The sequence below is a fragment of the Xiphophorus maculatus genome, chromosome 22 (genome assembly GCF_002775205.1).
Source record: "Xiphophorus maculatus strain JP 163 A chromosome 22, X_maculatus-5.0-male, whole genome shotgun sequence".
NCBI lineage: Eukaryota > Metazoa > Chordata > Actinopteri > Cyprinodontiformes > Poeciliidae > Xiphophorus > Xiphophorus maculatus.
Genome location: NC_036464.1, coordinates 17,105,556 through 17,121,769, shown reverse-complemented (window position 1 = coordinate 17,121,769; position 16,214 = coordinate 17,105,556). Strand labels below are relative to the sequence as shown.

The following is a 16,214-nucleotide window of genomic DNA, read 5'->3' as shown; positions in this document are numbered from 1 at the left end:
AATTTATTGAGATGAATTACCATTTGAATGGCAGATTAATCAGATTCATGGTTGTGTACCTGACAAACACAAACTAACACAATTATGTGTTGAAATATTCAAATAAATATTCAACACATACTGCGTGTCATATTATATTCATTTTAACACACAATGTGTAAAATTAACACAAAATATGCTTTTAATTTAATAACACATTTTTTGTGTTATTTTTTAACACATCTGTTTTTAGAGTGTAGTAGGATGGCAAATCTGTACAAACAACCAAAGCTACAATAGAATGATTTAGATCAAAGCATATCTATATGTTACAATGGCTGGGTTAAAAGCCAGACCTAAATCAAACAGGAAACTGTGGCAAGACTTAAAAAAATATGTTCACAAATACTCTGTGTAGTTTGATGAGTTTGCTCTGTAACAACACATATCTCCAACAAATGTAGATGCTGGCATTAGACATACACCCAAAATTGTGTAGCTCTCATTAAAGTCTTTCTACAAATCATAACTAAGGAAAGCTGAATATAAGTGCTGGTACATTTTTCAGGCTTTTATTTGTTAAAAAATAGAAAACTATGCTCATCGTCTTCCCTCTGCTTCTGAATTCTACACTAGTTTGTGGTGGTCTAACTCATAAAATCCTCATGAAATGCGTTGATGTTTGTGGCTGTAAAATGAGGAAAAGTTCAACAGGTGTGAATCTTTTTGCCAGGATCTCTGTTGCCTCTGTGTATGAAACACACAGCTTTGACTCCACACTTTCTCTCTGTTGGATTGGACGTTTAGTGCCTTTTCTTTCAATAAGTGCTTAGCATGCCTAAAGTTTCGCTGCAGCCATTTTCTTGTTACAAAGGGGCAGAGTGGGAGGACAATGAACAGTGCAGAGTATCCTGGAGTGATTCTAATTGGCTGGTTCCTTCGCTCTCCCACTGTGCAACAAATTAATTACCCCCTCTCCCGGAGATCAACACGTACCCGGTCAACAAAGAAGATTTTCCTACTCCGGATGGCACCTTGAATGAAAAATGGCCCACAACAATAACCCACAGCAATATTGTGTTAGCCACAGTGTGAAATTGATGAGCATGTTTCCTTTCATTGAGTGCTACATTACAGTGTCTGGCTGCAGCGAATCATCCATTAGTGATTGTCACCGTTCAATTTGATTGTGCACCGCAGAACATCCCAGGGCGGTTAGAGAGAAGCCTTGGTGTTAATTCAGACTGAGAGCACAGGCGAGAATAAGACTCTTGGGGCGTTGATGGCTGTTTGAGTGATGGAGATTGGTGTATGTGTGTGAGAGACGCGGTTGTTGAAGTGGCAAGCAAAATGCAAAGCAGAAGATGGGCCTGTGTGAAGTTTCCGTCCTCCGTTCTGCCAGCTTGCGCGACATTTTAATGTGCAGCAGATCTCCTCATACCAGAAGAAAGAGGGGACGCAGTCTTAATGCTCGTAGCTCTTCTTTACAAAGTCATCCGTTTCTCATCGTTGTCCACGGCCTTGTAATTGTTCCCATTAAAACAGAAACCATCTGTACCAGACTAACTGAGCGAAAGAGGTAAAATGGAGCCCAGTCTAAATGTCAGATGGGAATCTTCATGTGGCTGTTATCACACCTCTCCCCATTAAAGCTGACTTCAGAGACTCTGTGAGATCATTAAGAGCAGTATGTTGAGGCTGATACACTGCCTGTTACAAGGCACCATTTATCCAGATAAGACTGGGGCAAGGTTTGCAAGAACACAGCTTCTTGAACTATTTTTGTCAGGATTATGTCACGACATCATAGACATAGTCTAAGCAATGTATTTGCACACATACGCCTACCGAACACATACTGCAGGAACATGCGAAATAGAAAAATAATAATAATAAAAAACATATAAAAATACATTTATTTTCAACAGTTTTGTAATGTTAATTTGTTCACAGTAAGAAATGTAACTTAAAACATGACAATGTCCTTTTAATTGACAAAAGGATACAATACTAGATATGTCATGCATAACTTTTGAGCAACTGCACAACTGGACCTTTAGACCAAACATGTTTAATAATTTGTTTAATGTGTCAAGGAAGATTTAAAATCACCATAAACATATATACAGTACACACAAACACACCCCAACATAGTCTTTGTTCACAGCTAATTGGGGTATGCTGTTGTAGATAATAAAGTAAACAAAGTGATCATAGAGCTTGTAGAGCTGAAGCAGATGGAAACACAAGACTGTTTAGTGACTTTACGCTACTGTATCACTTTCTTTCTCCCCTCTATGTACAAGGTATCAACAGTCCCAAATTTAATAAGGACAGACTTCCAACATCTGAGAAACAGTCTTTGAAAGCACCGTTATTATCTCACAGAGCAAAACCACAACTTGTTTCTGTCCTTTGAGCATTCACAAGAATCAGATTTGGACATTTGTACACATCTTGATGATATTTACAACAGAAAATCTTCTGTTACTAGAAAGGTAGAAACACATTTATGCTCCAAAATTTCACCGAGTGTAGTAATCGTAGCTTTGAGGCAAGATACAGTTAACACTTTACATACTGGTTCAGTTGTGTGCAGTATTGGAACATACTAACCAAAAAAGGAAATAATATTACCAACTCTTGTATATATATATATATATATAAAAAGATTATTTCATTTTGAGTCCAATGTCTTACTACTCCTTTAGGTAGGTCCAAATGAAGCAAGGTAACTTCCAGAACATTATACACACATTTATTTCATGTAGAAATCCACATAACATTCTCTGACCACTTTATTATGTGGATCAGTTTGACGGGTTGTTAGCGGAAACAGTGGCTCAGCCAATTACATCTAGATGTGGTAGAGACAATTGAAACTTAATAAAGTGGCCAGTGAATGGATCCCAATGTTTTCTAAAACATACTTTTAATATTTTCATATTTTACTTTAGCGACTGTCGATAACTTTAAAGAAGAATCATTTAGATATAATAAACTCAGACCAATATTTTAAAATCTGGACAATATTTTCAAGACATTTATAAAACGTTTATAGTGACCACTATGGCAGTTTTAGGACCATCTGGACTGATTTCAGTAGATGGACACCTTCAGAGCAAATAATTGATACAATTGAGACACTGTAAACTACGTACCCTATCCAGAGAAGTAAAAAAATGACTTTGAACAATTGCAGCTATCAGCATGACATAAATGAAAAAAAAAAAATATATATATATATATGTATATTCTAACAAAGCGAACTAAGCACAATCAAAACACAACACACAGTACTTACTCATGTATTAGACGTTAGTACAATTAGGAAATTCCCTTGTCACAATTCTCTCCATATTTCTCCCAAATCCTCCTGTGAACATAAAACACACATGTCGAAAGTTCAGAACCATTAGATTGCTTTGATATCACAATTATTTTACAAATTATCCTCTGGCTTTATCTACATGACCCTCAGATACCATTTTATAGTTAATATTGACTTGATTTTAATCTAAAATAAACATGTTTCTGAAAATGTAATATCAATGTTAGATTTTCATAATATTTCATGCCTAATTACAACTTAAGTAAGAAAAACATTTGCGTAGCATTGTTGCCGTTTGTTTTAAAATTAGTTTTCTCCATAGAATATCATGGGTCTCTCTTATAGAGGAGGTGAAAAATTCAGTCATCTGGAAGGGGCTCAGAGTAGAGCTGCTGCTCCTCCACACTGAGAAGAGCCAGGTGAGGTGGCATCTGGTTAGGATGGCCCGTAGACGTCTCCTTGGTGAGGTGTTTTGGGGACGTCCCACCAGGAGGAGACCCACAAGAAGACCCAGAACACGCAGGAGGAACTAGGTTATCTGGCTCAGGAACGCCTCAGGATTTCCTGACCTCAGATAAGTGGAAGATGATGATGGACAGATGGATAGCTCACTAAAGAAACATAGTCTGTCTTAGACTTAAGAACACAAAAGAAGGCCCTTTTATTGAAAGTATGCCTAATTAATATGTAGACTTTAAAAGAGGCAGAGGGGTTGGGCGTCCATACTTTCTTGAAAGACCCAGTGGTGCAACGACAGTGGGTGAGATTTACTAAATTGAAAAGTGGCGTCCCCCTCCTCTGCCACCAACAAACAGTGTTATCTGTTGAAAACACTTTCTGCCCTAAGAGTATGAAACAAGTCTTGGCTTAAAGGGGAAGAGCAGCAAAGACTGTGAGATGAAGCATGCCCCACAGTACGCTGCCACAACAGAAGTCGAGAGAGAGAGAGAGGGATCAACAGCTGGGCCATTCAGACGTTTGTGCGGATGTGTGGAGTTTGTCAGGTAAGCAAATGTGTGTTTTAACATGGCTCGGAGATTAAACCAGATGTTTACATGTACTGCATGAAAAACTCTGTCTAACATTGCATCAACAAAACCATTTTCTGTTACAAGTTAATTAAACGGGGAGTATCATGCATTTTCCAGGCACATAGTGCCATTTTACAACACAATCAAGTAACTGAGTTACCTTCAATTGTTATAAAAATGCTGCATGTATCATATATATGCAACATATATATACGTATAAAATAAATTTGACTTTGTGCATTGAAAATCATCACAATGCTTCACATTGCATTGTGAAGCAATGTGTGCCTTTTAATTTAGAAAATATGAGCATTTTGTAGGTTTTCAATTGTCTTTCAGAAGAATAAATTATGGGGGCCATCACACAAATGGCCTCTCTAAAGCATAAATAAAAAATTACAATTTAAATGTAAAAATTAAATGTCTTATAACACTAATGACTACATGTAATCTAACAAATTATAATAGTTTTGTGTCCATGAGGGAGAAGACACACAAAAGGAATCCTTCACCTTTGCTATTACTCTTATAAGCGGCAGAACAAAAGCTGTATATCATTTGTTTATGGCTACACATAGTCAATGTTATACTGCCCACGTAAGTGAGTTCAAATCTAATGAGACACGTAAATTTTACTGATGATGTCATTTATAGAGTCGGTGCAATAATTTCTCTGATGCCTTTTTATGCTTCATCTTAGTCATTTCAAATCATTTCTGACCAATTTATGTAATTATAAATGTATTAGGCTGTTGTTGATTACACAAGTTAATTGCTGCTGAAGCGGCAATAACTCATTTTTGTTGCAGCTTGCAGTTACAGAGCAATGCCATAATTCATTTAGAGTTATGTTCCCACAAGCATGATGAATGTAAGCCTAATGTTTACTTTGCTTTGGTTTCAGTCTCTAACAGCTTCTGGGTTGGAAATGCTCTTTAGCTACTACATTGTTTACCATTTTTCTACCTATGAGTTTTTAACTTTTTAACAAGAGCACTAAGAATAACTCAAATGTATGAACTGAAGTCAGTTTTGAAGAATAGATTTGAGCTATTTTCGAAAATTTATAAAAACAGTTCATTTGAACAGGAACTAATCCTGATTTGAAAATTGTTTACTTCCTTCCTTATATTCAGAGAAGACATTTAACAGTTTAAAAATAAAACAAGTAAATTCAGGTTTAGTATGTATGTTGTCTTAAATAACTGTAGCTCGATCCTAAACAAGTTTAGGTGTTATTACAATGGACCTTACCAGAGGAGCCGCTTTTCATTGGCTGATGCCCATTCTACGTGGTCACGTAAGCGGCCGTCTCACAAACACACCGTTAGCTTCCCGTTAGCTAAGTACAGCATAATGGCAGCACTGATACAACTTCTACACTTTGAAGCCTGTCTGCTACACAGTCTTACGTTAGCTAAACAGATCAATATGCAATGTATCTGTATCTGACATACACTAAACATTTTATTAGTTAGTTCCTCTGTCCATTGTAGTAGCTGATATATTGTGAAAATCCGGTAGAAATGATGCACTAATCCAGTCATGTGTACATGGAAACAACGCCACGAGGCTTTGCTTGTGAGACTTGCGGTCACGCGGGTCGGTTGTGGGCGGAGCTTGGTAAGGTCCATTGGGTGTGTTCTAAACATTTTTTGACAGGACATTGAATTGTTTACCTCTCTTTCCGCTGGCCCACTCACAACCAAACGAGAAATAATTAATACATTCCAGACTCCTTGCAAAACACTAAAATATCCAATTTAATTTAATACACACTAACTTCAACATCATTACCTAGCTATGATGTGCATCAATATTGTTGGGCACCTTGATATGCAAATAGGCAAAACAAATACTTATTGAGGTGCATCTGATAGGTTTTTTCTTTTTGCCTCATTGTTTATCTTTTTGGTCCTTGCTGCCCTGCAGGCCTTTGGCAGAAAGCCTTTTCACATAGATCAAAATCCACCACAAGGTAGAGAAAATGTATTGGGCTATTTCTTTTAAGGACCAAGTTTAATACCAAGGTTTATGAGGTGTCATTTTGGTCGTTTTGCCTCAGCACAAATCAAATAATTCCTATTCACATAAAAAAAATAATTATAATAATAACTTAAAATGTGCTGCTTTTTGTTCAAACTGCACTGACAACTACTAAGATATTCAAATTATAGCTTGAAATGTAATTTGGACTATAATCAGCAAACAGACTCTCTTCACACCAGTGTTTGTTCTGAACAATCTAGTCCTATCCGAGTAGCACTTGAACATTAAAATAGCTTTAGAGAGGGTTTTTCCTTAGACCACCTTTGGAGGACACTATGTGACACTTTATTCTGAAATAGTTTAGCAATTTGAAGACAATCATTAAAGAACCACCCACTGATGTGATGTGACTACCCTCGAGCAACAGAGTATTTGGTCATCTCCCACTTAGAAAATATATAACATATAAATAATATAATCCGTGTTCTTAAAAACCACACTGCGGTTGGTCATTTAAAATGATGAAAATGCTATCTGAGGTTGCTTACTCCATTTATTATAGATATGAGTGTGATTAAGATGTATCATGCGGCTTCCAGCTGCCAACAAACCATCAGATGGTTTCACTCTGGTGGAGATTTTAAGGGTAGTGGTGAATTTATTATATTTTTCTATCTATTCATTTTCATTTGGTTGTAACTATTCCAGCATCTTCCTCATATCGTGTCTTTTACATATTTAAGATGATTAAGAGTTTTGAAACTGAAATAAACAAAAATGTGATTTTGGTAAATCTCTCTAGAGTTAACATTTAAAGTATTTAAAAGTAGAACCTTGATTACATTTTGCTGACAGTGCTATCTGTCAGATGACTACTTGAATATTTAGATGTAAAGTATCTGGAGAAATGTTAATGCCATGAGTGAATGAGCGCGCTCTACTTTTATAAGGACACATGCTAATACCAGGCCTTAAAAAAGCTATAAACACACTGAATCCCAAATTGTCCTCTTGCTAAAATGTGATATTCAAATAAATCTAAGTTGATTTGACTTACTTAAATATAAAACCACTTATTTTTCTTCCCCCTCCAGAGACTTTAAAATGTCAAACTTGGTAATTTATGCACAAGATTACAAAATATTTTACATCAACTATTGCATGACAAAATATATTACTATGTATTTATATAGTACAGTGTGGTTTGTATAAACAAATTCAGAATAAAGACAACTAAATCCAAACTGATGAAAATAAATAACACCTCTAAACAGAGGGGCCCAAATGAATTTGATCTGCCAATTCCAAAACCTGAAGGTCCACTGCTCTACTGCTCTTTGGCAAATAAACACTTTTGTTAGTGACCCTAAAATGAGTTAATTTGTCTTAGATCAGCAACAACTTGAAAAGGTGGAAACAGCTGAGAAATGAAGAACAGCCCAAAGTGCTGAGTGATCACAAAAAAAGGCCTGCAGCCCACATGTCTGTGTCAGAAGCACTGCAATGCTACTTTTGTCAAGCAGTCCACACTCAGTGTGTAGGGACTGAGTAGTTTCCATCTCGAAGGCTTCACAGAAGATGTCACGCGAAGCAATCAAAAAGTTAACTTGTCACAGTGATATCTGGGTTTCTTTGCAGATGCTGTGGCTGTGCTCTTGGGGGGCAATTTGCAAAAATATGACACACCGTGGTGATAAAGATGTTCCAGCTCCTCGGACGTGTGCTGCACTTCAATACAGGGCACGCTGGAATCACTCTAACAGGAGTCATTTAAGTGAGACTGATACAATGCAGCTGCTTCAGGCTTCACCAAATGCTGTTAACATGCATTCAAATGCAAAGTGGTGTATTTTGGGGGCAATAAAATGCTAATCGGTATCAGTCTCTTGCAGTGACAGTCATCCCTTAAATCCTGTTTTAATGGATTAATGGATCACAGTAGTTCACAGATATTATTAGTCTGTATTTAATTTTGCCTGAACAAAAACGACGGAGTAACAACCGTCATACCCTAGATTCTAAAATGTAGTCTTTGAAACTCATTTAGGACAGATCAAAATGAGGTTTGTTATTTACACTGTAGTGTTTCAGAATACTACTTTGGAAATGACTCATTAGCAGCTACATCTCTTCTAAGATGATTTACTAGATCTCCAAAATATTGGCATTTTGTAATTTTTAAAAATATTCCATACAGAACTTTGGTCCGTCTGGCAATGTAAAGTGCTTTATAAGTAAAGCTGGATTGGAATGATACTACTTCCCCAACTATATATTATGCTATATTATGTGTTTATTTTATGACATTCATCATTTGAATATATTTTAAACTGAAGCAAAAACTGATCTCGGAATTTCTTCCAATAGTGCTTAAGTACAGTGTGCTGCACAAAACTGCAAATAGTGAAGGGTTGAAACTGATTACCTCTGCTTCTGCCTTCCAGCTCTTTCTCCATGAGTTCTTTCTGAGACGGAAACTCGCTTAGCTTGACCTTGGACATGGCATCGTTTTGACCTACTGTGCTTATCACTTCTGGATCCTTCTCATGGGGGTCTTCGGTCTCCACATGGATCCAAGGAATTTTCCTGAAAGAGACAGTACACCAGCAAAGATTTTTTTTAGCCGTTTCATTTAAAAGATTAGGTTCTAGAATAGACTAGAGCGTCGTTTTGGATGCGGGCAGACAAACCTTTTGAATTTGTAGATAAAAAATGCAGCTATACCAACAAAGACCACGCTGATCAGCATTAGCATTGCGGGCCCACTGTGAATTGAGTTTGAATCCACCAGTGGTGCTGAAACACAAGCACATTCGAATCCGTGATATGAAATTGTGAATATCGACACAGTCAGGAATCATAAAACCTATACTGCATATAATTAATTTTAAAAGACATTTCTGATGGAAAAAAGTCTTTGTAGCCACAGAACCACAGCTTTGTTAAAGACATGAAGTGAATGCTGTATTCAGAGGTTGAAGGTTCATCTGCATCTGTAGGCTCTAATAAAAGTATGACAAAAAGTACGCAACTTGACCCTGCAGCTGTACTCAATTATTCCAAATGTGCGAATATAAAATTGCACAATTGTCTTTTTTAAGTTTTTTTTAAATTATTATTTTTATTGACTTTTTATGACCATTGTTGGTACAAAATGTTTTCTGAACAAAGTTGAAAATGACATCTTTCAGTTTTTGCTCTAAGAGGTAAATTACCATGGTAGATAATTACAAGCAGACTGGACTTGGACTTGCAACAGAGCACTTTTAAAATTCTTTCATAGCGTACTGGCATTTTACGTCTCCAAGCCACTGTTCTCAGACATTTTTTTTTTCTTACAAATTTGTGCAATATTAGTCATGAACATGAATTTAACTATTAGGAGCCAAAAGCCAGAGTCCAAAAGTACAAGTAATATATAATGTTTAAACATTTTCCCTTTCAATTATGGTTGTTTGTCTTCCAGAGGGATTACTTTTATTACTCAATCCCATGCAACCACCATAGCTGCAATTTAAAGAATTGGACTTTGCATGTTATCCTCTGAGGGTGTTAAACGAAACCTTCAGGACAACCCTGGTCTCTCCCTGGGGACTGTCATGGTGCAGCAGCTTATGCATGCTGAGGTGCAATATTCAAAGCATTTCTCCTCACCACCCATCTTTCTCTCCCACTGATAGAAGACGATGAAGTGTTTGACCTTTCAGGATCATTTTAAAGGCAACCCAGACCTTTGTGTGCAGACACAAATGAAGACAGATCCATTGGTGGATGAAAAGGGTAAAGCCACGTAGGGTTGATCGACACATTTGTGCAATATGTTAATGACCTGATGACCCTGCAGATTTCCTTGGCGCATACCTAATGCCCTCCTTGTCAATCACCTCATCGATTGACTAATTTCAAACAGCTACTGTACCACAGCTTCAGGCTAAAAAAAAAAAAAACTGACACTCTGAACAATGTTTAAGTCCTGTGATAAACTGTACTTGAAGTTTTAACTATAGATAAAACCTTGGGTCAAACAGTTCAAAGAGTCTTTGAAAATTGCAAAATTATGTTAACAGGTTTGAATCTGTTATCTGTTGGCAAAAACAATAGAAATGTAAAACTAGAGTGGTTTGTAGAAACAGTGACCTAATGTTGCAGCAGGACTTACCCAAGGTTTGCTGAGTCATGGACACGACAATGTGAATATTTGCTTTTAGCTCAAAATGGACCAGGTCTTGGGTCAGGGCAGTGACAAAAATATCTGATATCTGTTTAGAAAAGATAACACCAAGAATGTTATCAGACACAATCCAAATTTGTCATTGCAATCATTTGACTCTTAAAATAATAATGACACTAAAGAGCAAAAAACGTAGAAATGCAATGCTGAAATAACAATCTGGAGAGGATATTTTTTTATTAGACTTAATTTGCTTACTTTTTGAATGGCTCTCTTGTGCATCCCAAGATAAGCTAATATGCTACATCAGACAAAACATTTCCAGTGTATAGTTCTATCCTTACCAAAAATGATAAGGATGGTTCAGTCCCCCAGACACCTACCGACCCTCTCGACTAACTGGCTAAATGTTGCATAAAGGAGAGTCTGGCAATGCATGAAAATGGGACATGTTAATGGCTATTCTCCTTTCAGTTTCCAGGCACAATGCAGAACAGAAATGTCCAGGGAGGAGTTTCTTTTTCAAATGGGTGAAAAAAACCTGTTTTTGAGCACAGACTGCTCCAAAAGTGTCACCATGAGAAAAAGAGAACTTGCCAGACTGATTTACAAAGCTAATTAAGAGTCTGTTATGATGTTATGGTGTTAGAACTTAATTTTTCATTTAAGTGTCTATTTTGATCATTTCTTTGTCGTTTCTTTAATTTGATTTTGCCTCTTTGTGTTTTTATTTCCTGGTTCATTATTTATTTCGCATTTAGATTTAGATGTTTGTTTACAGTACTGTTTGTGTTAGTTTCAGGATTTTCCCTTTAGTCTATTTTCTCCTTTTCTCCTCCTCTACCTATTTTGTATTAGATTTCCTGTTTCAAGAACTTTTTTGTTTTCTTGTCTGTTTTTTTTTTAAGAATTATGATCATCCTGTGCCATTTTCCCAGCCAGTAAGTGTCCTCAGTTTTCTTTATTTCTTTTTCAGCAGTCCATGTCTGTTTCCCATCTAAATCAGAACACCTGTCCTCAATCAACAATTACTTGTCCCAGTTTTTAAACAACAGGAGGTTCTTTTGCTCCATTTCAGATAATTTTGTTGCCATGCTGTTCTTACTGTGTCCTATTGGAATCTTTTTAGCTCACCATTGGGCCAACATTTTAAGAGTTCAAACAACAAACTGTTGTTGAGGTTTTTGTTTAAAATGAAAGCTTGTTGAATCTTAATTTCATGATTTTTGCCTACCTGGATTTGGGTCAAAGTAAAACCTTTTTTCCTATGTTCAAGTGAATAACATGCATGCATTTCTTTTTTCTAGAATGTGACCAACAAAATGAAATCACAGACACAAGCAGCTAAATTGAGCTTCCTATGTAGGGTGACTAGGCTCACCCTAAGAGATATGATCATAGAATCATAGAGGGGGAGCTTGAAGTAAAGCTGCTGCCCTAAAGTTTAAGACAATATACTGATATGTAGGAACAAATTACACCGGAGCTGATATGGTTGCTATTAATGTTGACGGTTTGCTTTTTTTATTACCAGAAATGTTCAAATGAAAAAATTTCCACAAGTCGCGTCTCTTACTGTATCCAAAGCCTCCTCGCTTCTTTTCTTGTGCTCACTTGACATTTGCTCATCAGACAGAATAAAAAGCTCAGCTGTGGTCGGAAGTCCAGGGTACAGAGACACCATCAGCTGACTCTCAGAAACCCCGGACACCTGCTGGGACACGAATGACAGGTTTAACTCCATTAAGGAGCTTAATTTAAGTTCGAGACCAAAATATAGCAATATCCCGTGTTTCTCCACAGCAAGAGTGGCTGACATCGCCTCTAATTCACACTAGTTATTCACACTAGTGACCTGTCATCACAGATCGCCTCAAAAAAAAAAGGCTCGTGGAGGACAGAACTTCATGGCTGTGTGGTTATTATTGCACAGGGTTTTAAAATAGTAATGACCCTGAAAGTAATGGGGTTCCAATGTTGGTTTCAGGAAGGATCTGTTGGGACTTGATGTACCTGTGACAGAGCTGTCCGCACCACACGGCCTATGTCCTCCCTCCACTCGGGGATGTCAGGATTGTGTTCGTCAAGAGCTGGTGAAAACGACAACAGCAGTGACCTGAAGAACTCTGGAAAAAAGGGGTGAAGTAGTATGTATTAGAACATGAACGCTACTTCTAGTTTAGTTTTTGATTAATATGATGTGCAGATTTGTCTATTTTCATTTGGGAACATACGCCTTGAAGTTAATTGCTCCTCCAGATTTTATGTTCGCATAGCGTGACATTTTATTCATTAGATAGGTCTACACTGACATACATTAGGCACAGCTAGCAGTGCTGACCGTGAGGCATCACTTCCCCTCCTCTCCGACAGTAACATATTGCATATTCATGTACCTATAAAGTGCTTTGAAGTCTGTCTTTTCCACTCACCTTTAACAGTTATAACTTTTGAGTCTTCCAATACGCTGCTTCCACAAGCAACCTGGACCGTGACCTTGTTTTCTCCCTCTCTGAGAAACATGTGCGAGATGCTTCCTTCCAGAGTTATAATGGGCTGAATTTCAAAAGAAAAGAAAAAAAACCAAACAGAATTTCTCAAGAAAATGCTGAATAAATACTACATGTATGCAGCCCTTGACTCGCCGTATAATGAATAGTTGTTTCAGTGAATATAATCAACGGAATAAAAAAGTCAGATCCATTTGAGCTCGATCTTCCACGAAAAAGGGGGGGGCACAAGCCCAAGATTTACATTATTTGTGGAAAAGCTCCGTAGGTTTGCGGTTTTAAATTAATACGGTGGTGCAAGGACAGCAGAAGAGGAGTGGAAGAGTGGAAACAATGACAGTAAGCTGGACAAAGACGAAGGCTGAAAACAGTAGTAGGAGGAGGTGATGCTCCCTCACCTCGGAGCTGTTTTCAAACCACCAAAAGAAGGTCAGAGTTCTTGTGTGGCTTGGCCAAACTACTGCCGTGAGATTAGCTGCTTTCTCCCTGATGGCCACAATAGGAGCGGAGAGATACACACGATCCACTGGACCTGAGGCAGTAGCAAAACACATGCAGATATCCATACATGCATTAGATTAATTTAAGTAAACACTGAGTATTGAATTCATCACAGATGATGTACACTGCAGCTCAAAGTGTGTGCTTTTGCACGTTCAACAAGCCTGATATGCATAAAAGTATTAGGAGTGTGACTGGCATGATATTTGCCAGTGTCAAAATGTGACTATCCAGAAAAGCGAAGAGGCTTCATGCTGTATGCACTGCTGCAGGAATGAGTAATGACGCTACTTATCCACGTACTGGTGATGTGCAAAAAAAGTGCGCTGCTGTCAGATCCCAGGTTGTTTTCTGCAGTAGCTATCACACGGTAAATCCCAGTCTTTCTGTAGATGTGCTTGATGCCGTCGTCGGTCCGGCTCAGGTTAGAGTATGTGATCTTGATTCCGTCCCCGAAGTCTAGCTGGATGCTGGTGCTCGGAGACTCTCCCTGCGGATACACAGGATGACATGGCATCTGTCATCACAGCTTAGGTCAGGACACTTCTGTTAGGCCAAGTACAACTGGAGATATCCCGGCCCTTTGCTTAAGTGCTGAGGCCTGGATGTCCATTAAGCAGAGCCACTGAAATCATGTAGGCGTCTATGGATAAAAGGTGACATAAATCCATCTGAGAAAACAAGATGAAACGCAAAAGTCGGAAAGGTCACCCAGTGCCCAAAAAGTAAAGAAAAGTTTATGGACTGCAGCCATTTTATAAAATCCTTTAAATTAGATATGCTACAATATATTGCTTTGCAGTCACTGACACAATTTAATTCAATTTAGGGAAAAATAGCAATAGTAGAGAAATGCTTGGATGCAATATTTGGTGATCTGTAATATTTTGGGTATGTTTCAATCAAACTCTTCTTGCCAATAACACATTAGGTCAGTTGGATGGATCTACAGTTTCTTTTTTGGAGCCAACATTTGATGCATAGTTGTGTTCATAATTTACCATCAGGTGTATTATGGCAATAGGAAACCAACGGCAATGGCATGCATGCATCTGGTTCTGTGTAACTGTATCATCAATTAAAACAGGTGTCCTCAAAATAATAGCATTGTGGAGATTAATGTGGTCAGTGTGGTCATTCATATTGTTGTTTTATCTTGTTCTTACAGTGACTTTGAGTGTTTTGAAAGGTAGTTTCAATAAAATGTGTTATTTTTATTATTATTATTATTATTATTATTAATAATAAAAACAAATAGCTGACATTTATTTAGGGACAAAATCAATGAATGTTCATGTGAAACTCTGAGTAAAACAAGTTTTTCCAGAGTGTTCAGAAGAACAGAGTATAAACAAAAAGGTTTATTGAAGAGGGGAACAGATACAAAGTCAAATTATGTAAAAATAGAAACCAATGTTAGAAAAATGTCTAAGAATACAGAAAACAACCATTGGAACGGATCACAGAAAAGCAAATATAACAAAGAACAAGTCAATATTCGCTCAAGAGGGAAATAAATCTAATGTTAGTTGTGAGAACTGTAATAATAAGAAAATGTCAATGAGAAGCTCTGTGTAAGAATCCCAGCAGGAATACCCTTTGTCAGTCCATTTGATCTAAAGAGGGGTCTTCTTGCAAACATATCAGTCTATGTTTGTGCTGAAGAGGTTACGATTTGCCAAAAATAAAACCTCAATGAATGGCCAAAAGATAAATGGCACAATGACTTCTGGACAAGTTTTTCTCGTTAGGTCTACGAGCCTTAATTTCTTAATTAACCTCAAACACTGAATTCAACCCACAATGGTCTCACCTGGGTCATTTCCACTTCTGAACTATTTATCAATTTGAATCAATCAAAAATACATCAAAATTCGTCTTGTCTTATGCCAAAGAAGAAAATGCTTTTGAAATGTTTTTTTTTTATTTTTTTATATACCAATTGAAAACAAACCTGAGCAAAGCTGAGCAGCATCTCAGACTTACACTGAAAAAAATGCAAGAGATGGAGAGGTCTCATCAATTTGAAGACAGTAGTCCAATTAAAAACTTGTGGGATGATGTCAAACATCCTGTTTTTGAGTAAAAGGAAGAACAGAGGAACAGTGGAGAGTAGTCCGATCATTCTGGGCTAAAATACCTATCATGTAAACAAAAACCTTAAATACACAGATTTTGAGCTTTGATCATTTTTTTTCAAAAGGCACTGGATTAACTTTTAACACATCTGCAGATTTTACTGACAGAAGTGCTAATGCTCCAAGAGAGGGATGGAGAAGTTAAAATTGACAAGAAAGACAAGAGTGATGAAAATTTTTGCTAATTGCAATTATCGTAACTACTGTGATCACAGTAATCAACAATATGGTAAAATGGTAAATTACCCATACTTGTACAGTCCTTTGTCAAGTCCAGTGGAGCCCAAAGTTCTTCACACTACATTTAGTCATTCATTCATTCACATTCAGCCCTCTGACCATCGCCAGCAGGCAAGGAAGGTGAAGCGTCTTGTCCAAGGACACAACGATTAAGACGGACAGCAAAAGTTACAGGACGAATTCCTACCACCATCGTAATTCAGATTAAATTATTTGCTATTTATAAAGTGTTTAATTTTATTAAAAGACAATTTTGAATATTAACTTAGGTATTGTTTACTCTAACCCTATAAAAGTCTTAAATACAATCGTTATTTTTCACAA

The 16,214-nt window shown here is 37.2% G+C and overlaps 1 protein-coding gene across 2 annotated transcripts in view; it reads right to left on the bottom strand.

Annotated features, from left to right (window-relative positions):
* Window positions 1-229: 229 nt before the first annotated feature.
* LOC102230391 (VPS10 domain-containing receptor SorCS3-like) overlaps window positions 230-16,214 on the bottom strand; it is a 62,925-nt gene continuing 46,940 nt past the window's right edge. Inside the window, exons 19-27 of one of the 2 annotated variants that reach the window (XM_014470936.2) lie at window positions 13,816-14,002; window positions 13,410-13,543; window positions 12,934-13,057; window positions 12,515-12,627; window positions 12,078-12,215; window positions 10,490-10,589; window positions 9,021-9,126; window positions 8,756-8,916; window positions 230-3,355 (exon numbers count right to left, since the gene is read on the bottom strand). In XM_014470936.2, the coding sequence (XP_014326422.2) occupies window positions 3,291-3,355; window positions 8,756-8,916; window positions 9,021-9,126; window positions 10,490-10,589; window positions 12,078-12,215; window positions 12,515-12,627; window positions 12,934-13,057; window positions 13,410-13,543; window positions 13,816-14,002 (1,128 nt within the window). In that variant the 3' untranslated portion in view covers window positions 230-3,290. The remainder of the gene's footprint in view (window positions 3,356-8,755; window positions 8,917-9,020; window positions 9,127-10,489; window positions 10,590-12,077; window positions 12,216-12,514; window positions 12,628-12,933; window positions 13,058-13,409; window positions 13,544-13,815; window positions 14,003-16,214) is intronic. The other variant, XM_023328077.1, reaches the window with a different exon arrangement.